Here is a 23,920-nt window from a genome sequence, read left to right on the forward strand (position 1 = left end):
CGAAGCACAGTATTTTTTATTTTGAATTAATTAAAAAATAGGTACAATCCTATAATACAGGTATATATATATAATATAGGTATATAGGCCTATATTATAGGTATAAGGTATTAGCCTCTTAAAATAAAAGCCAAAAAATTAAAAATTAAATAATTCAGTTAAATTCGATTACTTGTATAACAGGCACACGGAAGGATGAACAGCGAAAACTCAAACACAGGCTGCAAAGCGAACACATCTTGGTAGCAATGAATACTCCAAGATTAAAATTTAAAATTTATGCCTGCAGGATCGACGAGACATAAGTGATTTATTAAAAAAGTTATATAAGAATCAATATGCTTTTCACGGACAAGTTAAAACAACATTAATAATAATTGAGAATTGTAAAGAATCTTCTTAATTTACGTAATATGTTTGTTGTGACATGTGAATTCCTAGATACTGAAATGATCTTTTTAAGCTAGACGTTCAATAATACGGATATTGATTTCTCATAATTATAGTATTATATTAAGCTCCTTTGCCCAGCCCCAGACAATAATTCCAGCGCAATCGAGGGGGCGAAGGAAAGGTTTCACCTCTGCCCATCCAACCCTCGAGAAAACAATCGTTCAAATGCGCTGGACAACCATCTTGTTGGCAGACTATTGAACTTTCTCGTTCGAAAAGTCCAGCTTCCGCTAGATGATTGGAAATATCATTTTGCAAGAACTGTAAATAGTTAACTCTATCTAAATGCTCTGGTAGAAAATGTAGTCCAATAAGACTTCTGTCTAACATTCCGGAACACACGTTGACCGAGAATCTGGTCTGAAATTTAAATATGTCTTTCCAGTACAGATTTGCCTTCTTAGGAGCCCATTCGTCGAGGTTGTGGATGTTAGTAATAACCATTCTCGAAAATTTGAAGTTGTCTTGATCATGGTCTTTGATGTCTATGTTTAACAAAAAGCGGCAAAACTGGATTCTTCTTGTAAGCCTTGCACTTCTGTGATACTTTCCATTAAAATGCTTCCAGCTTAGATAAACTTTAGTTTACATGAGCTGCCTTCAATAGAAGCTTTAATTCTGGAAACCCTAATGAGAGGCTCTAATCCAGTAACTTTTGTTTACATGAAGTGTTCCATAATAGGGGCTCTAATTTCGAGAATTGGCCAGATATCAGCATGAATGATAACTTAAAATAAATAGCCGTATTTTTAAATAGGCTTGAATGATTAAAGCAATTTTATTTAAGCATCAAACAAAGTATTTTATAACTCTACAATTAGTTTTCACTCTTCAATGTCTCTTTTGTCTCTCGGTTAATATAGATGCTTGGAATTCATGATAGTTAATTAAATAAACATTAGACAAATCAAAATAATATCAATAAATATAGATATCAAACTTGCGGTGTATTACCTTACGATTAAGTGTAATTTGGGTATTTTTTGGAAAAGATGCAAAAATTGCAATATAAAATTTAGAAACGGATTTCGACCTATAAATGTTAGGCTTAAAGCTTAACACGTTAACTGCCAGTCCCAATTAGAAAAAAAAATTACCGGATCCTACGGGCCACGTATCTTTTTTATTAAAAACAGTGTCTGTGTGCATCAAAACGAACGCATGTGTAAAAATTTATGTAATTTTTGCTTTTTTTAGTTCAAAAAAGCTGTGTCCAAATATGGTATACATGGCACCTGATTGTACAGGTTTTATTTTTTGATGTCGTGTGCCATGTGTACCTTATCTGGACACGTACAAGGTCAATGTTGATTCGCCGGGAGAGATGGCAGCAGTTGTACGGTTTTCACTAGAAGCGCAAATACCACGTGCATTTTATGTTTGTTGCCTTCTTCAGTCATTCTTTCTATAAAAATCGGTGTAAAAACATGTTGTTTTGTGGGCTATAATTTGGAGGAGCAATGGCCGCAAAGAAAAGAATTATTTCTGATACTGAGATGCAACAAGCAGTGGAGGCTGCAGCAGAATAAATAGAGATTTATAGAGACCTCGACATGAGTGACGAGTTTTCAAATATTTCAGATTCTGATTTGGATCCGACATATTTGGCAGGCGAGATATCTTCAAGCAGTTCTGAAGAAGACCGCCCTAAAAAGAAAAAGATGAAGTATGTACGTCAGTTAGGTACGTAGGAGGTTTGGCAATTCCATTTTTTATACATTTTTTATATTTTCTAAAATGTTATTAGAAAAAAACAGTGTTGTAAAAAGTTTCAATATACTAACTCGCGTTCGAAACTAAGTGGAATACTTATGTATATCAAATTTAACGTCTAAAATTCATATTTTCTCTTCCTAGTAATGATTATCGTCTTATACACTACTCTCCATTTTTTTAGATACTTGCGAGCCTTCAACATCTGCTCAGTTAGATACAGACATGGATTCTTCAGGCAATGATGAAAGACCGGAGTGGAGACCAGCTTCAGGAAATTTTTCGACATTCACTCTACCTATGAATATTGGAATTTCACTAGCCTTGCAGACCCAAATGCGCGGTAAGGATAAACTTCATTTTTTTGAATTACTTGTATCCGACGATGTTATTAATAAGATCGTTGTCGAAACAAATAGATACGCGGAACAGCAAATTATTCTTGCCATAACGAATGAAAATATTGGCCAATATTTTCGCCTAAATGCATGGGTTGTATACTAATTATAACGAAATACGAACATTTATTGCTATTTTAATTTGGATGGGATTGGATAAAAAACCATCACTAAAAGATTATTGGCGCAAACATCCATTATATAAAAAGGAAATATCAAAATATTTGCCGCGGAATAGATTTGAGCTGCTTTTACGTATGTTTCATTTGGCAAATAATGAAGGTTGTCCTCTCAATGACCGGCTTCATAAAATTCAATGCCTTGTTGATATGCTGAACAAGAATGCTTCTTTCTGCATTATTCCAGAAGAGTCTCTTTGCATCGATGAAACCATGATACCTTTCCGAGGTAAATTATCCTGTTGACAGTATATAAAAGGAAAACGACATAAGTTCAGCATGAAAGTTTATAAAGTATGTCTAGATGGAGGATTTACTTACAGCCTGAAAGTATATTGTGGTAAAGAGAAAATAAATGGACAATCGGTTGCGGAATCTATTGTTATGGAAATGTTGCAACCATTGCTTGATAGTAGCCGGACCCTTTTTGCAGACAATTGGTACACCTCTATTCCTCTTGCGGAAAAGTTGCGAAATAGATCAACTCATCTAGTTGGAACGATTCGTAAAAACAGAAGAAACCTACCAAAGTCTGTAGTTGATGCAAAATTAAAAAAAGGGGAAATTGTTGCAAAACAAAATAAAAATAAAGTTGTTGTTATGAAGTGGCATGATAAGAGGGACGTGCTCTTCATATCCACAAAACATACAGATGAACTAAAGGAAGTACACCATAGAGAGGGTTCTAGGATCAAACCTTCTGCAATAATCGACTATAATAAGGCCAAATCATTTGTTGATATGTCAGACCAAATGTCAGCTTATTCAAATTCTCTTAGAAAGTCAATTAAATGGTACAGAAAATTGACCTCTGAATTTATCACAGGTACCTCAGTCGTAAATGCCTTAAATCTGTACAATAAAATTAACGAGAAAAAAAAATCAATAACGACTTTCAAAAGAAAATCTTGCCATGCAACTTTTGGAAACGGCAGTACTGCCAATCCCAATGAATCCCTCAAAAGAGCACAAAGTTTTCGAAAAGACAGATTACGAGAAAAAGCTAAAAAGAGGCAGGTGCAGATATTGCGTGTTAAAGTTTATTACCTTAAAAGATTGCACCTACCTTGCGGACACCCTGTATATGTTACAACCGCAAATAAGAATGTGTTGTTATTGGAGAGCTTTATTTTGATATACTATCGTAAACATTTTTAATTGCTACGATATAGCTCTGTTTAATTGCAATTTATACCTTTGCCACCTTGTTTTTTTCCCCATGACTAATTAGTTCCTTCCAAATTTTGCGATCAACATACTCTTTCACGACTTTCATTAGCCAGAAAATTCATTTGAAAGAATAATAAAATTTAAAATGCTGAAATAGCAAGTAACGCCTTTTTTAAATAAAGAAGTTCATAAACGTTATTTTTGTTCTGAGAAATATTTTCTTACAGTTTTTTTTTAGCGAATTTGGAAGGCAGTGTACAATTGTGCAGTCGTTTTCCAGTTTTTTTATTCGATTTTTCTTTTAACGACCCTGTGACCTTAAACTAAATGACAAGTTTGAACGGCACAAACGCTACAGTATTCAAAGTCTGTACGTACAGTGTGCATTTGGAATCACGTGACCGATTGTTTACATCTTTCAAAGTCAAAATCAAAATTTAACGGTCGTTTACTCGTTTTTAAAATTCTACTAGAAAAAACTAAAAAGCGTTCAAATAGACTTAACAATTAAATTCAGTATAGTAAAACATTAATTGAATTTCTCAGTATGACCACGCTTACAAACAAATCAGCCATAACAGTAAAAGGATCAGCTGAAATCGTTTGTGACTATTTAAGTGGGTACTTGAACAACACTCTTAGGGTCCATTTTACAAAAACCTCTTTTTCAGATTATGGGATAAACTCCATTTTATTCCAAAGAGGCCTATACCCTCCAGAAAACTTCCAAGCCACTGAGAACTATGGCCTTAACATCCTCATGTCCACAGATAGTAAAATAAAAGAATTTTTGTCAACCACTTTGGGACAGTTAAAAGGTTCTTAAAAATATTACTTTTACTTTATTTCACTCATTAATAATGCCTTTTTAGAATGGTTACTCAAAAGAACAGTTAACAAAGTCGCTTTAGTAATTACCAATGTAAAAACCCTTGAAGTAATGGAGAGGTGGGATTTTAAAATTGAGTATGAGGGCGAGGAGGGTCAGGGAGACACCCAAACATCAGATAAACCCTTGAAACAAATTAAAAGTGAAATTAGGGATGTACTAAAACAAATTGCTTCATCAGTAGCTTATTTGCCATTACTAGATTGTTTGTGCAGCTTTGATATTCAGATTTATACCAAAAATGATGTGGAGTTACCAAAGGAATGGGCCGAGGCAGAACCAGCCAATATTAGAAATGCCCAATCAGTCAAAATGAGGAGCTTTTCCACAAACATTCATAAAATGGAGACTGTTGTTACATATAGGAATGAAGATGACTGATTTTTTATTTTTAAGTCTGTGAAGATAAGTATGAGGAACTTTTTTTAAAAAAATAATTAATTGAGTTTAAATTTTTAAGGAAAAAAAATGATTATTCTGTTATTGTTAAGATGAAAAAAAATTAAATAGGCTTATTGATGTTTCCTAGTGTGTGGTAATTAAAAGGTTTTTTTAAAACTTTGTTTTTTTAATTCATTATAATATAGTTTCAGTTGCTCAACTTTTTTTTAGAGTATACATATAATTTTAAAATTGGATTTAGTAAAAATTAAGTTTGGAAAAAAATTGATTTTTAAGTTTACATGTCATAAAAACTTACTATAAATATTTGTTTATCATATTAGTCACATACAAAACTAAATATTTTTTACAATGGCGGGAAGTACAAGGTGGTTACAAGTGTGCATTTCAATTTTTCCCAGCCAGATTATATCCAAAGCCAATCTGACATTATGTGGGAGGAAGGAATGACATTCTAATGTCAAATAAATAATATGTCTTTATTTGTAAATTGCAGGCTTTACAAAAAGGTGAAGTTGAAGTTTCAGTTCATTACTTAACCTTTGCATATCTAATAGACTTACAAATAATAAACTTAAAACTTAAAAAGGTGGTGAGAAGTTCGATAATGACAAGGAAGATAGATTAAGGATGAGGCAATAAGCTTACCTAAATATATGATTTCCAGTAAAATATTTAAAAATGCATACTTAAATTTGTTATAGGGAAAAAGTTTAAGCTCCGTTAGAACTTTGTTATATAACATAGAGAAACCTGATATATTAATGTCAAATAAAGTAATTTTGTGAGAAGGTGGGGTTATTGTAAGTTTATGTCATAAATCAAGATTATGTGCATCATGTCTTATTATTTGTACTAATTTTTTAATACTATCCACTAATCGCACACAGCAATCCTGTATAACCTGTTTTTGAAGGTGGTAGACAATGGTACAGTGAAAACATCTTGTCGGACTTGCATTGTCTTATTTATTTAATGTAACACTACATTGGTGTTACATTAAATAAATAAGACAATGCAAGTCCGACAAGATGTTTTCAATCCTGTATAAGTTGTATTTGCCTCATGTTCCTCACCAATATGGACAAACTTTTTTTTGTCACAAAGTTTGTGAAAAAGAAATTATATTTTTGATGGATAAGAAAGAAAGAAAATGTGCTATATTACATAAGACAACAAAATCTTGTGTACAAGCATCCTAAAAACTAAAAAATTCCAAATTCACTTTAAATTTCAAATTTCAAACAAACATAACATCTAAAACACTACCATAAAATTTACACACATTACCAAAATTAATCATAACCAGATTGAGAAAAAAAAAGCATCTTTTTGATAAATTTGATTAAAAAATAAGTAAAGCTGTCAATAAAACAGAATTTAGAGGAAGTAAATTAAATTATTTAATAGGAAACAAAACTAGAACACTAAAATGATGTCAGAGCACAGGTTAAAAGGTATCATTAAAAAAATCGTCAAGGCTATAATATGCCCTGGATAATAAAAGTGATTTTAATTCCTTTTTGAATTTCTTAACTTCTAAAATTTATCTGATACATAGAGGAACATGGTTGTAAATTTTTTTGCTAAGGTATATAAGTGAGTTCTTGGTGAGGGAGGATGTAGGGATTGGTAAGGGAAAATCGTTAACCTGGCGAGTCATATGACCAGTGTTAGAGGGAGGTTTAGGACATTTATGAATAAGAGTACCTGTTTCTAAGATAAAAAGAGTTAGGATTTTTTGAGATATAAAGAGAGTTTGGATGAAATGGAAATGGAAATTCGGATTTGGTTCCTGATGTTTAATGACAATAAAATTTTTATTCAGACCATACTTTTTTCCAGCTAATTTATCCAATATTGGGGCAAATAAAATGTTTATTTATATAAATTGATTTTTTTAAATTTCCTGTTAATATAGTCAGCTTAAATATATCGACGCGGTAAACACAAAATTTTGAGATATATTTATTAAGTTATTTTATGCAAAAAAATACTTTTTCGAAATAGTTATTCATATTCTACTTCACACTACATTCAGTGCGGCTCTTAATGGTCCTCACCCTCTTATCTTTTGAATGCGTTTATAAAAAATTTTGACATTTGACACATATTATTAGCAACCTAAATACTTCTTTTTGGTCCCTAGCCCATTTTGAAAAACTTTAAAATGGCGGCGGGACGCCATTTTTTTGTAAAATAACACGTAACACCTTAAAAAGCTCTTCAGACACAATCCGTGGTTCGATAAAAGTTGCATCTAGGCAGTCAACAAAAGACCCCAGCGCTGCAAATCTCAAAGACCCAAGCATGCAAGCAGACGGTCGATACTTACAAAGAGAAATATAACGAGAGAGTGAAGAATAAACTTCTGAACTTCCAAATAGATCAAGATGTTCCGTAGGAAAAGCAGTTGACCAAGGTCTCTGTAGATCAAAAATTCCACCATTGTCAGAGAAGGTGGTTCCATTGTTGTGACCGCTATGGAAGGCAGACTTGGTGGGTCAGATATTCGCATCAAACTCTACCGTAGACCCACAAGGACTTGTGAGTATTGCACGCATCTTTCGATCGAGGCTATCGAGAAATAAGGTAAATTCCGTGCAATAGCTCTGGATATTTCAAAGGCATTCAATGGCGTCTGGAATAAAAATCTTGTAAACAAACTATATTCTTATTTATTAACTATATTATTTCTCGTTGTTGGCTTAGAAGCTCCTTTGAGAACCGATCCAGCCAGATTGTCGTTGATGTAGACATCTCGCAGACGTTTCAAATTAAGGCTGGTGTCCCTTAAGGATGCAGCTTGTCCTCTACCCTCTTCCTGTTCTATATTAACGACCCTCTCGACAAGACTTTTAATCCAGTTTATAGCTTTGCTGATGACAGACATTAGTGTTTTCCTTCAAGTCGCTAATCCAGATGACATCAGCCAACACTCAGTATCATAGGCGTCGCCAGGTAATAACTGTTAATGCCAACTTTAACATCAGTTTGGAGTCCGGTGAGTGCAATCTGATTGAGTTTAACAAAGCTCAAGGATGCTGTATTTAAATAAAGAAGGTTTTGTTTGTTAGATGTGGAGGTTGGAAGCAATATGTCTTGGAATGATCCTGTAGCGGGAATAGCTAAATCAGCTTCTTAAAGCTTGGGCTTTTTTTAAAACTAAAAGGCCTGTATATACCGCAACAGTTTTTAATGCTTCACAAGGCTCAGATTCGTCTATCTCTTGAGTATTGCTCTCACATATAGAGCTGTGCACCCAAACACACTTTGAAGCTGCTCGATTCCCTCCAGAAGAGCCCCATACCTTTTATAAGAGATACAGAGATAACTAGAACCTTGAACAGTTTACAGTTTGGTAGAAGAAAAGTGGCGGACCTTACTCGCTGTTTTATCGATAACATCACGGCAAGCGTAGCTCTTCCGAACTGGCCCATACCAATCCATCTAGAGCAAGATCTACTCCACAGGCAGATGCAACTCATAAAATAATATCGAGTGCATCTGCAGACGCCTAGAACGTCGCTATCGGAACTTCCTTTTATGCAGAAGTGCGAGTCTGTGGAATTAATTCCCAAATAACGTCTTTCCCGAATATTTCCAGTTTGCAGAACTTTAAGAAAAATATCCACAGACACCTTCGTAGCACTAGCGCTACTCGTGATACGCGTACTAAAGAATTTGCCCTTTTTTGCCAGTGTATTCAGTACAAAAAAAATTAAAATATGAACATTATTATTGGGAAACAAACTTGTAATAATAAAACAAAACATTTAAATAATAATTTATTACTTCTTTGATATCTTCATCTCTGGAAACTCACCTGAATAGTTTTATGTAGATAATTTGCATGGCAATAATTTGGAATGAATCCTTATGCCTTATTAAATGAATAAATAAAAAATTTGAAAGAACTTTTAAGGTCTTATATCACATGCTTTTTGGCCATTTGGTATCTTCAGTTTGATCTTCAGACATTTATATCCTAAGACCTCTAAATAGGTTTTACATACACCGTAGCTTTTTATTTTGATAATATTCTTATAAAAACATTATTTCTTTAACATCGTGGGTCATACAGCAAGCTAATTGTAATGGGCTAAACAGCAATTTTATTCTTCTAAGTTCGAAAAGAAGAAACAAATTCCCACCAGCCTGGAAAATTATTAATTGAGTAGAACAAACCAAAATCCTCAAAAATTGTATTGGATCCGATATTAATAATTACTTTTGGTCAATAGCTGACGACCTAACTAACGGATATATTAAAAAGGATATACTATTATAATTGATTATACTATTTCTGTTTTCCTTTTAACTCACCAAATCAGTTTAAATTAAAAGACTAGAGGTTTTTTAGAATATTGACATAAAATAAATTCATGCTAAAGTTTTTTGATACATAACATCTATTCAACTGGAGAACATTTAAAGTCCTTTCTTTATTGATTCACGATTAAAAGATAATTTTCAATTTGAAATAAAACAATTATTTTCAATACATCTATTTTTATTAGATTTAGTAATACTTGTTCCTGATTACAGATATTCATGACAAAATTTTTATATAATTAATATAATATTTACCACAAAACCAGCATGTCACAAAATTATCATTAAATTGATACTTTTCTCATTAAGTAGCATTTCGTGTAAGTATTATTCGATTACAATTGTTTTTCCTAAAGCTGTCTTCCCTTTGTAAATTATATAGAAGTCTTATACATACAATTTGTGCGCATATTTTCTATATAAAAATTTAAATATACAAATAATAAAACATTTAAGGCAAAATACAAAAACTTAATTGTATATACGACAAACAGCCCAGAGAGATTCAATTGTCTCCCCTCAAAATATTTCCAAAATACTTAATGAATTAATAAGTTTTCAAACTCTGTTTGTCGCTATCACATGATGCGAGTATAATCTTATATATCAATAAATAGTGCTAATACAGTGAAGCCTTAGATTTATAAATTTGCAGCCCTAAAAAGCTTCACAAAGAAAAAATAAATATTAATATATGAGTATTTACAACCGGTTTAACCTCTATGAATACGACTTTCTTTGGTATAATGACGTGGCCACGCACCTATAGAGAACGCAGACGCGGCTCAACATTTTATCCTATAGTTGCCATATCAGATTTGGGGGCGGTGTCTTCGGGACGATAGCGACCTTTCTGCAATAGAAAAATTGTTAGAAACACATATTTTTTAAAATTAAATTGGCATGTCTTGGTTAGGCTATGTTACTTTCTCACCATCGTATGACGTTAGGATTTTAATTAACTTTGCAGAGTACTATAGTTTAGAACAGGAGTGGATGGTAGTCTGTAATATATCAACATGTCAACTGTCATGGAACATCTTGTAGAAGAGCTTATACCTTAAAACGACAATAAATTGAAGAAACTTCCAGGAAATGAAGACGTGACCAACACAGATTTTCCCATTTACTTTTATAAGACTAACATTGTTCAAGACTAATAAAACTGAACTAGGTAAAGCAAGTGTATGATTTTTTTTAACTTATGAATTGGCCGAACATTGAAAGATATCTATAGCAACATCGATTGTTGTTAGAAGGCAGCGACAAGTAAAATAGCCTCATAAACCTGACTTGTAATTTTTCCAAAAAACTTAAGAAGTTGAATGTTTTGAAAACTGCTGAAATAGTTATTTAAAGAAATGAACTAAAAATGCAAGCCCTAAAGTACGGATCTAATTAGTATAACTAAGAAAATATATTTACATCTTAAAATTGGTCAGTTATCTCATTTTGTGGCTCTAAAAAAATTATTCCTCAATTTTTTTTTTAATACCCTGCCTATTATTGAAGTGCCCTTTATATTAAATTCTTAAATGCGCAATTAGCCATTTAAATAATTTAATTAAAAGCGGTATATAAAATCTTAAAGTAGGAATGGTTTTGGTTATTTAGATATCGTCAGATCTTTTAAGACTCTTTTTAACCCTCTGAAGTAGATTTTTAATAAATTTAACCCCATGACAGATGATTAAGAACTCGTATATAAATGTTTAATAAAAGGCTGAGTTATCTGATTAATTTGATAACACTATTTGACTTTCGTGCATTTGCTAGTTTCTTTAAGAATATGAAATATATATTTTTGTCAATTCCATGTAAGCTTTTTGGAAAACGGTGAACTAGGTATTTAATTATTTTTATTTAAAGAATCTGGTTTTTCAGTTATGGACTTTTTAAAAATAATTTTTTTTTGAAAAAATAAGAAAATATCAAAAACGGTTCTACAAATTTCAAAAATGCTAACAGGTTCTTCCTCTAAATAAAATTGAATCCAACAGTGAGTTATTCTGATTTGTAGTTATTATTATGGATTGAGTTATGATTTATGGAAAAAAATCACTCATTTTAATAACACTTTTTTAGCACCGGGCAGGTTTATTTGCGAGTGCTTTAATAAGTGCATAATTAATTTCAATTAGTGAGTTATCTGGTCTATGGGTCAGTTCGCAAATAAAATTAAAGTCATTTAAAAAAATTGCGATACCGTGCTGATTTATTCACAAAGCACTGAAATAGTGTCCAATAAATTGAACTAAAGATACTGTGAAATCTGTGAATCAATAAGATTATAACAAACTTTTTTAAGCAACGATAAAATAGGCAATAATATTATATATAATTGAATCGTGAATTTCGAAAAGGACTCATCTCGGATTTTGATCAAATTTGACTTTTCCGCAAATTTTTCAGGTTCAATAGTAGGCCAACATTTTATGAAGGAAAAGGGCTCATATCTGAGTTTGTTCTTACAAATACGAACTCGTGGTTTTAAAACCAAATTTCGAAAAGGATTCATCTCGCTGAGATGGGTCCTTTTCGTAATGCATTGCGACGCGTTTAGTAAATGAAGCGAACCAAAAAGGGGATTTCTTATTTTTATAAGACGTGAATTTTATTGGAGTATAGGCATCGTAAAGTTTGCTTGTTTCAGTCGCTTTACGACAGTTGCTTGGTGTACGTCAAGTTTGTCATTTGAATTAGTTAACAATCACATATTTTGGGTACTGTTTTGTTTAACGTTACTACTGTTTTTTTCTAAACAATGAGTGAGTCTAGTAGTTCGAACGAGGCAGATACAGGAGTAGAGAAAAAGAAGCGAGGAGTAAGAAATAGTGAAATGTATAAAAATGTAATTATCAAAAAAGCCAAAGTTAAGGGACTTGCACACATAAACCACGTGTGTAAAAATATTCCTTGTAGGAAATCTGGGCCTAGTTGTAGGTATATATACTTATAGTATATATAAGTATATACCTATGTTCTATTACATAATTAAAAAATAATAGGAGATGTGGATAGAGGTAGATAAATATTGGTATTTATTTAGTAGGCAGATATTATATTCAATATATAATATATACAAAAATGGTTTTGTGAAAAAATAGTTTTATCTTTGTAGGTTCATTCGAAAATGTTTCGATCTTTCCGATGACGCCAAAGAAGCAATATTGAATCGTATAAATGGCTTTATTACCAAAGATGAACAGGACATATATATTCAAGGATTGATGGTGGCGTTCCCTCTGAAGGATACTTCTAAACGTCAAGAAGATAAAATTAGTAAGCCAAAGAGTTACTCTTATAAGTATTTTATCGAAGCAAATGGAAATAGAAAAGAAGTATGTAAAGTAGCCTTTCTAAACTTGCATGGTGTTACCGACAAGAGAATAAAGAGAATTCGACTACTAAAAATTGCAAATAAAAGCCCCCACGATATGCGAGGAAAATCTGCCGGGTCTAGAAGCAATGTAATGCCCGCAGAAATATGTGCTTTAATTCACAACTTTGTCGAGTCAATGCCTGTTTAAGAAATTCACTATTCAAATAACATTGTAAAAAAATTCTTATCATCTGTGTTGAATGTGACAATATTGCATGAGAGATTTTCGGCAAAATATCCAGAAAGCAAAGTAAATTATCAGTTTTTTAGAAATTATTTCAATGTAAATTTTGACTTGGCATTTGGTAGGCCACAAATTGATGTGTGCTCAAAATGTGAAGAAATTAGCGTTAAGCTGAAGAATCCCCATTTAAACGATAATGCCAAGAGGGTCGCCAGTGTGGAGCTAATCATACATAAACGTCGGGCATCGAAGTTTTTTAATAAAGCCAAAGCTATTACAGAAAAATGTAACGAGAACGGCAGTACCATTTTCGGATTGTCTTTGGATTATATGCAGAACCTACCACTGCCAGTACTTCCAGTCCAAGAAGTGTTCTATTACCGCCCACTTTGGGTATACGAATTCTGCGTACATAATATGAAAACGGGGAAGGCAACTTTGTATTCCTATCACGAGTGCCAAGCGTTGAAGGGACCAAACGAAGTAGCTTCGTTTTTAAATGACTTTATATGTAAAAATGTTCCTGAAAATATTACAGAATTACATTTATTCTGCGACGGATGTCCTGGACAAAATAAAAATAATACCGTAATAAAATATCTTATCGCTTTGTCACTTACTCGAAATTTAAAAGTTTTTCTTTCTTTTCCCCAAAGAGGTCATTCCTTTAATGACTGTTACAGAGATTTTGCAACCATAAAGCGTAAGATTAGAAGAGAAGATCGTTTATTTACTCACGAGCAGTATACGAATTTAATACTCAGTAGCACTAAAACAGATAAATTTTGTGTAAAAACGATAACTTATACCGATGTCATTGATTTCAAGGCATGGTGCAAAGTACACTATAAAGCAAAACCGTTATCAGAAAGATGCTATGGAAAAAAAGTTGCTAAAGAAAACAAAGTTGTATGTCGCCCCTTCATTGACAGCGAAATTAATACTGAAACTTTTAGCCTTTCAAAAACTAAAGGTATTTGTGCTAATCTTCCTACTGTTGAAGACTTTCCATGCTATTCCTCAAAACTGCCAATAAATAACTTAAAATGACTGACTTGAAAAAGTTGAGGCTGTATATACCTGCAGAATATGAAGACTTTTACGATAGTATTTTGAGCTGGCCGACTACTGACAGAGAAGCAGAAGCTGACTGACATCGAACAAGACCTTTATATAACCTCTCAAGTGGTGCTTAAATTTCGAAAACGGCTCATCTCGGAAAATTCTAAAGTCCATTTTCTCCATGTATACTTATTTGAAAAGAAAAAAAATTTGGCAACGTTAAGATGTCAAACAAAGGTTGTGAATATTGGGAAAATTCATATTTTCGTAGTTCAAATCTGTCAGAAGCAATTCAGTTTTTAGCTTTTTCTGGAAAATTACGTTTTTGCGAGATAAGCCCTATTTCGAAATTCACGATTCTAATTACATAATTATTAAAATTCTTAAAAACTGTGAATTTTCTGGTTTTTGAATTGCGCTTATCTTTTGGGGGAAAAATAATTTTCCTAAAAATAAAGTCTGTTAGCTGCCTAGTTTTGTGAGTTTAAAGGTGGAAAATGATTAATTTTAGAGAATCCTAATTTTTGAGTAATTGCAGGAAAAAAAAAACGATGCTTTAAGTTTTTAATAAATTAATTTAAGGATATCGTCTTTAAATCGAGTGCGATTATCAGGGTTTTTCGGTTATGGAATTTTAATAGTACATTCACTTTCTTCAGCTTTCCAGTTGTGATCAAAGAATGTGTATTTTTAAAAATGTGTCTGATCTTTTTTTTTAATAATGGCTATTTTGGGAGTAATTAAAAAAATACATTGTTACCAGGTTTTGGAGATATGTTGCAAATATTGTAGAGAAAAATTCCTAAATAAATATATGGTTTTCAGTATCGTATTTTTTGATAAAAACAGCTCAGTCCAATTTAATTTTAGAACCTGCTTCTAAATTTTCAGTAGTGTGAGTTGCCCGGTATTAAAGTTGTTATTTTCATACAATTCAAAAGAAATACATAGTTTTGTCTGAGAATTATAATATAAATATAATTTTTAAATCTCCGATGTTTGACTTATTTCTTAGACAAAAATAATTTTCTTACTTAGATATTTTTTTAAACAACTCATTAGTTTTTTTTTTAAAGAATGCTAAAATATCTTCAAAAGGATCTGTAGACAAACATGCATTTTTAAAATTACAAGATGCTTAGTCTATGAGTTATCGTCATTGATCGTCATCATCGAGTTATGTTGAAAATGCCCAAGAAAGTGTTTAATAAATTAAGGAGTCCATGCAAATATTGAAAGTATTGAAATTTCTGGTTTTTGAATTGAAAAACTAGTTTTACACTCAATTTAAATCTAAAACTTGTATATATTTTCAAGTGCTAGTTGATGGATTGGAAGTTGGATTGGTTGGAAGTCAATTAATTTTTATACATCCTTAATTAAAATTAATAAAACTTAGTGAAAGGTAAGTGTTTTTTAATCCAATGAGATAAAAAAAAAAACAGAATGCGGGAAGTTTTTAATAAATTAATTTAAAGATCTCGTCGGTAAATCTGTTAAAGTGCGAGTTATCATGGTTTTTAGAATTTTAGAAAAAAAAACATCATTTGTTTAAAAGAAAATACTTTTTTCAACTTTGAAGTTGGGATCAAAGAATGTGTTAACACATTTTTAAAATTGTGAAAAAATTACAACATTTTGGAGATATGTTGTAAATATTGTGGAGAAAAAAATAGTAAATAAATATGGGGTTTATAGTATTCTGGTTCTTGAATAACATGGCTTAATCCAATTGTTAATAATTTTAGAGAAATTTTAAGTTTAATTAAAAAAAAATAAAATTCTAAAGAAATACATATTTTTTGCCTGAGAATTAGGATATACATATATTTTTTAAATTTCTGATATTTGCCTTATATTTTAGATAATAATTTTTTTCTTACATAGATATTTTTTTGAAAAATGCTGAATTAGCTCGAAAAGAACCTGTACACAAATAAGCATTTTTAAAAGTAAAAGCAAGTCTTTGAGGTAGGGTCATTCTCTGAATTCTTAAAAAATCATTATTGTCCTATTTCTGAAACTATTTTAATTTATTGAAAATGCTGTAAAAAGTATTTAATAAATTAAGGTCTTTAAGTTTTACACGCAGCATAATTGTAAAACTTGTACAGGGTGTTTTAGAAATATGGGATTAAACTTCTAGGGGTTGTTCAGTGCAACAGTAGAATCCATTTGAGTATAGGAACCCATGTCCGGAAATGTGTCACTACGCCACTACGGCCCTAAGACGCGTTTAAATTTAGAAAAAATATTAATTACCTTAATAGGATCTGATGCATTTATTTTTATGTTTTGTATATGATACCATCACAACAATTGTTCAAAATGTCTTGCTTCAACCTCAATACACCGATTTAAACGCCGCACATGATTTCGGCGGACTACACTAAAAATTTGATCCTCGTTTTGAATGATTTCAAATGCTGCTATTATTCGTCCAATTAAGTCTAGCTCTGATTCTACTAGAGTTTCGTAGACTAAAGACTTTACATGTCCCCACAAGAAAAAATCGAGCGACGTTAAATCGAGTGACCTAGGAGGCCAAGAAACACCTCTGGCCAACCAACGGTGCCCAAACCGCTGAGCCAAATACTCGCGTACTTGTAGAGCAAAGTGAGCCGGCGCTCCATCATGCTGAAACCACATTTGCTGTCTAACGTTTAGTGGAACATTTTCGAGTTCTGGAAGAACTTCCTCCAAGAAACGCAGATAAATAGGTCCCGTTAACCATTCCGGTAGAAGATATGGCCCAACTAAATAATCATCAACAATGCCTGCCCATACGTTGACATACCAACGATTCTGATGTTTTCTTGGAAAAATTGCATAAGGATTTTCTTCGTCCCAAAAAAAAAAACCGTCATCGTTCCACAAAACATATCGTAAAAAATTTGGTTGTGCAATGATGTGATCCAGAAGCCATCGACAAAATTGAACTCTAGGATGATAATCGGCCGCAGTCATACCTTGAACTTTCTGGAAGTGGTAAGGTGGAGTTGTTGCTCGTGTAGTACCCGCCAGACAGAAACGTTACTCGTATTCATATTCTTAGCGACGTCACGTGTGCTATTTGATGGTTGATCGGCAACTCGCTGAAGCACCTCTTCTTCAAATTCGACCGTTCTTACGGTTCGAGCAACACCAGTATTATGCATCTTGGTCTTAAACATGCCTGTCTCAACGAGCCGCCGGTGAACCGCAATAAACTTTTTGTATCCAGGATGCTGTCGTTCGGGATAACGTTCATGATACAACCGCGATGCTGCTCGTGCATTGCAGTTTGTTGCTTCGTATGCCAAATGCATATCCGCCAATTCTTGATTGATAGAGTTTTCCATTAGCAATAAATGTTTAAAAATTGTAAGCTATAAAATTTTTAAACATGACATTGAGAATTGACATTGATAAGCGTTGATTTTAAACAATTGTTATTATGGTATCATGTACAAAAGGTAAAAATAAATGCAGCAGATCCTATTTAGGTAATTATTGTTTTTTATAAATTTTAACGCGTCTTAGGGCCGTAGTGGCGTAGTGACGCATTTCCGGACATGGGTTCCTATACTCAAATGGATTCTTATGTTGCACTGAACAAACCCAGAAGTTTGATCGCATAGTTCTGAAACACCCTGTATAATAAGTATCATCTTGTATAATTAAAAAAAAAACCGGTGAAAGGTAATTGATCAATTTAATTAAAGAATCTATTTTCAAAAGTATATACAATATGTTGAGTCTATGAATTTCTTAGAAAAAAATAATTTGGTTTTTCCATACCGTGTAGTTTTATTTGTAAAACTTTAAGATAAGGTCAAGTATCAGTTCAAAGAAAGTAGCTGCATATAATTTAAAAAAACAAATGTGAATTATTTCAAAAATAGAAATCATTATCAAAATAATACATATTCTTAAAGTCATGTAAGATTATTCGCGAAGTACTGAAATATATGTTTATTCTCAATTTGACAAAAGAAGTGACATACATATTTCTAAAAAAGATGTATAATTTTTGATCCATGGTCTTGTAACGTTGGTAAACTTTTTTAATAAAAACTCATTTTCTTAAACCGAGAAAGTTACATGGACGATAGACACCTTCAAAACATTTAAGTCTCCCGAAATAGATGGTTCATATCTATAATGCTATAGCAGGGCAAACAATTGCTGATACCCGCGGTATGCAAAATAATGCGGGCCAGCGCACATACCTACCAAAGAGTTAATGGGATTCGAAGACAGTATTCCTCCTAAAACTCGGACGTGACTCATAAGCGAAACCCGAAGCAATGGAAAATCGTCCTAAGAGCCTTCTTAGATATTGAAGGAGCATTTGACAACACGTATGACGCAATCAACTATGCCGTAGCTGCACGAGGTATATATCCTATGATAGGCGGTTGGGTCAACCAAATGCTAAACTATAGGAAGGTGACAGCGAGTCTCCAAAGCACTACGGTAAAAGCCACTATGCAGGGAGTACTCTCATTACTGCTGTGAAAACTTGTATCGGACAGCCTGCTGACACGACTGGAGAGAGAGCATATCTTTGCTGTGGTATACGTAGACGACATCGTTCTACTAGCACGAGGGGGCAACCAAGCTCATGTATTTGAAAAAATCCAAAGAGCTCTGAACGTTGTCGAATATTGGTGCATGGAAAAACAATTAGGAGTAAACTCCGCAAAAGCCATTCTAGTTTCCTTAAGAGACTTAGTGCCCTTTGGTAAATACTTGCAAGTCGAAGATATTGGCAAATATCTAGAGGTGACCTTGGATAAAAAACTTGTTAAGAAGCATGAAATAAATAATAGATCAACGCGACTCTCACCAAAAATGATACAGTGGGTGTATACAACAATGGTGAGACTCATCATTACATACGCAACACCAATATGGTGGCATGCAGCAGAAAAGAGAACCGTTATTCAGATACTCAACAAAACACAAGGAACAGCGTGTCTGGGTATAGCAGGAGCCTTGACACCGACTGAGCTGACCTAGAAAACCTGACAAAGCTAAGTTCAATACACCTAGTAGTACGGTCCGAAGCAATATGAGGACAAAAAGGCTACAATTGAATGGCACAACGATCCTAACGAAAGTTGGACACAATACCCTATTCGTAAAGATACAGGTCCTTGGGAGTATGGCACTAAAAAGGTCAAACAGCCAGAAAAACCTTTTGTAATTAAGGAGGGAAAGGGACCACTGGGCACAGAAGTTATCCGGCTTAGGTAAGGCGGCTACTCAGTATGGTCACTCCGGCCATCACTGCTACCACGATCGAAGATCAGGGTAGCAGTGAGCATACTAGACGAAGGGCAGGCAACTCACGTTGAACCTGAGACTGGAAGCAACATACTTATAGGCAAACATAACAGGTATCCAGACCTGTATCCAACTGATGAGGAAAGGGATGCCAAGGGGCCGAAGCTTCGCCATCATTACAGGAGACCAAGCAGTAATATATGCTTTTAGACAGTTGAGACTAGATCAAAATCTGTACGAAACAGGATAGACAAAACAGTACAGACAGTCCTGGTCGAAGCCAAACCTTTACCAAAGAGGATAAGAACTACACCACTGAACCAAATACTGGACTTCTTAAAAGGGACAGAGTTGAACATGTGGGAGTAACTCTGTGGGGCACAATAGGACTGCAACAGAGCAGACCACAGGGCAGGGAACCAACCAGATACCACCCACTGGGGAAGTTTTAGTGAGTGGCATAGAATCCGACACTACTGGTGTTCAAAAAGGATTTCTTCGCCGACAAAAAAAATCCAAAAAAAAAATTCTCCGTACCTGGAGTGTCCTGATTTTTGAATTATGTTTTTTATTATTTTGAGAAAAAATACTCTTAAAGATAATATTGTCTGCGTAAAATATTTTAAGCATTTTTTAGGTTTTTCCTAAAGAATATATTGCATATCTATCAATTATCTTTAAATTTGTCATAATCCCTATTTAGTACTTTTTCACCTTTTATACTTTTTTCTGTAGAAAAACATATGGTTTTCAATACCCTCTAATTTTTTTGAAAAAACGCTGTTTAGATGTCCAGTCAATTTAATTATAGAACCTGTTCTTAGATTTTTGAAAGTGTAAGTTGCCTAGATTTTAAGGTTCTTCCTTAAATATTAACCCTTAAATTTTTTTTAAACGCCCGTTACCTTTTATAAAATAATTGTGAAATAAGTGTTCAATTGACTCAATTAATAAAGAACCTGTATATACATTTTTAAAAGAGTAAGTGATCTACGTTTTGCGTTATTGGTAATTTAAGACATTCTTAGTACATTATGTAACAAAAATAAGCAACGCTCTTTAAATAGTAATTCTTTTTTTCCTAATTTTGGAATTAGATGCAAATGTGGTACATCATTCAAAAGATAATTAAAAAGACTCGGTACATTTGGTATAATGCAATACTGTGCCCAAAAGGGAAAAAAAGTCGACGATGGTCGCTAAAAGACGAAACCAATCATCAATTTTAAATCGCCAACATGTCAGGCAAGAAAAGTAGCAAACAAAAAAGCTTCACTTATTTTGATCTATGGTTTTAAAAGGGATTTTTAGAACAATCAAATCCTTATATTTGTCAAGGTTACCGAGATCCTAATGGTCACCCTTGAATTCTTTGAGACAGCTTATACATATTTAGAAAAATAATTTGTATTTAAAAAAAAAAAATGCTGAAACAGCAAAATTCGATCAATTCAATCCTTATAAAACCTATTTTATTGGAAAATGCTGAAATTGGGTGATTGCTAATTTGTGACTTATGGTTATTTTGTAGTCTAAAATCATAAAAGAATATTCAAGGTCTGAAAATATCTTATATCAAAAAATTGCTTCATCTCTTGCTCTTCCCTTAAAGTTTCACACCGCGCATCACTTTTTGTACACATCTAACCTAAGCCCCCAAAGCGACGTTGCCAATAATATTATAATATTAGTTGCTTCTACTATAAATCTACACATGCATTTTTAGATGGGGTTAATTACATCTAACTCACAACAAAATCTATAGTCTATAGTCATACGATATATTAGTATTAAAAAAATAAAACACTGTGGTTAGAGACAAATTTGTGCACTAGTTTTTTTTTTACTTACTTTCCAATCATTTCTGCCATTTTTCGCCATATTTATATTGGGGGTTGTATAAAAAAAAAATAATACGACCGTCAGCTACGTTTGGTAAGTCACGTTGGTTTTATTAAAAGTCCAAAAAAATAATTTTACAGCTAGACTTTCGATTTCTTTGTTTTGTTAAGTCAGAGTTTGTTGTGAGTATAGATGTAATAAATAAATTAATAATTTTATATCTACAGTGAGGTTTTGGTTTTGCTTTTTTTTATACAAAAGAAATAAGTAGTAAAATATCGGTCTTTATTGGGGTTGGGATTTGCTTTTGTAACTTTTGGGAGCTGACAGAATATATTTGGTATTTTCAGTACAATAGAAGTTTTATAAGGAATTTAAGCAATGATTGTCTAGAAAAAAGAAAATGTTAAGAGTAATAGAGTATTAAAGACATTTGTGTGTAAGAAATATGGATTGTTTCCCTTCTGTCAGCCCTCAATCTACACCAGTTTGCCACCGGAACTATAAAACTATTATTTAAACTGATGCCAATAAAAAAATATATATACACAGTATATAATTAACAAAAAAAAACATAAATACTATATTAGTTCAGACGGCATGATACCCACATCCAGACCGAATATCAAATTATTGTATACAAAATATAAATACACAGTCTTAGAAAAAAAAATCAACGTTCATGTACAAATATACAACTGTTTTCCCTTATAATCAAAGAAATTGTATTATTTACAAAAACGCGGCGGTAACAAAAGAAATTGGGGATTTTCTATTCACGAGCAGTAATCTTTGGTGAACAGTCCGAGATTACATGCGTAAGCCGGAGTTTGGGGATACCTACTCGCTGGGTTCGGGGGGGTTTTCTCTTGGCAACGTTCTCCGATCCATCCTTCGTTACATCTGGAATTAAATTAAATAAAATTTAATTATATAGTAATAAGGAACAAAACATACAATATTAGATTTAAAGTAGCAACAATATTGGTTTGAATTTCGGATTTCAAAAATTGTATAGCTTTTTCAGTTCTTTAAATAAGCCACTAATTATTTAAAGATTATTCACATTTTATGCATTATAATATAGTCATGCCACAAGATACCCACTAAGGTCCAGGGTTGTAATCAGGGTCGAGATTCAAGAGACCAGTATAAAACATACACGGTCGATCAACGAAGATCTTGGTTGTGGAAAACAATGTGTTAACTTGCAAATATAACACAAGATGAAAAGGGAAAGCTTTTGAAATGAAAGAAAAAAAACTTTTCTTTTTTAATAACTGCAGTCTGACCCAAATTAAAAGTCGTTCAGGCCGCGAAGTGCAGTGAATTAAATTTTATGTAAGCAATTGAGAGGTTCCATTCCAAAATTCGCTTTATCCTTTTTTTTTTAAGAAAATCAGATAATGTCTATAGCATCTGTTGATCCACAGATCACATTACAACTCAAGTGTAGGTCTAGGCCTGATGATGCTTCGATAGGAGCGAAACACGTGTAGCTTTTAAAAACTGACTGTGACTTTGTGTTTTTACCTTTGTTTTGTTTTCGTTTGGTCTCTTAGAGAAAAAATGGATGATACGTTTCTATCCTTGAAAAATACACCTGTAACCTTTGAAAATTAACATATTACTATACTTTTCTGCTATTTTATTATCTTATCAATAAATTTACAAGAAGAGCTGATCCTTTAATTTATATCATTTTTTTTTCGGAATTTTAAACATTCTGAAGGGTTTTGAGTGCAGTTTCCACTCTCAGGCAACATTTTACGATTTTTCAAATAATTTCGATTGTGTTGAGTATAGTATACGTCTTCAAAAGCCCGTCTATTATAGATTTATTGACAATTATTCAAGTATTAACTTGCTTCAGTCCTACTTAATAGGCAACAGTCAATATGTTCACATTGAGAGTGGTGGATACATGGCGTGCCGTAGGGCTCTGTTTTTGGGCCTATTTTTTTTCTAGTGTATGTCAATGATCTTTCCAACTTTCATCCTGGGACTGTATTTTATCTTAATGCTGATGATACAACAACCTTAATAATTGCTGATAGTAGTCTATACAGCCTGGATATTACAGCTCAATCATGCAGTGACCTACGGGAATGGGCGGTATCAAATCGATTAAGTTTAATTCAAAACAACATTAAAAATATATTTTTTTGAAAACAAACATTGAAGCAAACAAATGCAAGAAGTCGAGGAAGTGACAAAAAAGGAGTAAAAAGTCACGAAAAATATAAAATTAGGCACAGTTCTTGGGCTTGATTGACTCTCTCCGACAGAAGAGATTCCGTTGTACGATATACATTTAGTAGTCTGTTTATAATCTTATGTAATAGATAAAATTACAAAACAAAAAAAAACAAAGTTTTATTTTTAAGACTAGCAGGATACTAAGCAACCGCTCCGTCGCCTAAATTCCAAAGGACAGCAGATCCAGGCTTTAAATTTTTTTCCTTAGAGATTGTAGTCATGGTTAACAGACCCTGGATGAAGTTGTATCTTTCCTTGGTGTTACTCTAGATTCGGGATTCATCTGGTGGTCGTATGTTAAAAAAAGTTGTCAAGATGTATATTCCTAAAACGAAATTTGTCCACTCAGTTTCGGCTTGTATGCTCAGGACTGCATAATTT

The 23,920-nt window shown here is 32.8% G+C and overlaps 2 protein-coding genes across 4 annotated transcripts in view; one reads left to right on the top strand and one right to left on the bottom strand.

Moving 5' to 3' along the window:
• Positions 1-4,350: 4,350 nt before the first annotated feature.
• On the top strand, positions 4,351-5,335 carry LOC126743849 (mitotic spindle assembly checkpoint protein MAD2A). The gene is made up of 3 exons (XM_050451082.1): positions 4,351-4,530; positions 4,585-4,731; positions 4,786-5,335. The coding sequence occupies exons 1-3, from the start codon at positions 4,461-4,463 to the stop codon at positions 5,181-5,183; spliced, it is 615 nt and encodes a 204-aa protein (XP_050307039.1). The 5' UTR covers positions 4,351-4,460; the 3' UTR covers positions 5,184-5,335.
• A 4,402-nt stretch (positions 5,336-9,737) lies between these two features.
• The window catches only part of LOC126743682 (uncharacterized), a 145,221-nt gene continuing 131,038 nt past the window's right edge, over positions 9,738-23,920 (bottom strand). For 2 of the 3 annotated variants that reach the window (XM_050450889.1, XM_050450888.1), the window contains exon 5: positions 21,366-22,183. In XM_050450889.1, the coding sequence (XP_050306846.1) occupies positions 22,057-22,183 (127 nt within the window). In that variant the 3' untranslated portion in view covers positions 21,366-22,056. Of the gene's footprint in view, positions 10,393-21,365; positions 22,184-23,920 lie in introns of those variants that run through there. The other variant, XM_050450890.1, reaches the window with a different exon arrangement.

This window comes from Anthonomus grandis, chromosome 13 (genome assembly GCF_022605725.1).
Source record: "Anthonomus grandis grandis chromosome 13, icAntGran1.3, whole genome shotgun sequence".
In the NCBI taxonomy this organism is placed as follows: Eukaryota; Metazoa; Arthropoda; class Insecta; order Coleoptera; family Curculionidae; genus Anthonomus; species Anthonomus grandis.

What these genes read in the sequence shown, in the direction of transcription:
- LOC126743849 (XM_050451082.1), top strand. Translation starts at nt 4,461, where the DNA reads ATGACCACGCTTACAAACAAATCAGCCATAACAGTAAAAGGATCAGCT. An exon ending in AATCGTTTGTGACTATTTAA is followed by an intron (nt 4,531 to 4,584) that starts GTGGGTACTTGA and finishes CCTCTTTTTCAG; the next exon opens with ATTATGGGATAAACTCCATT. An exon ending in CACTTTGGGACAGTTAAAAG is followed by an intron (nt 4,732 to 4,785) that starts GTTCTTAAAAAT and finishes ATGCCTTTTTAG; the next exon opens with AATGGTTACTCAAAAGAACA.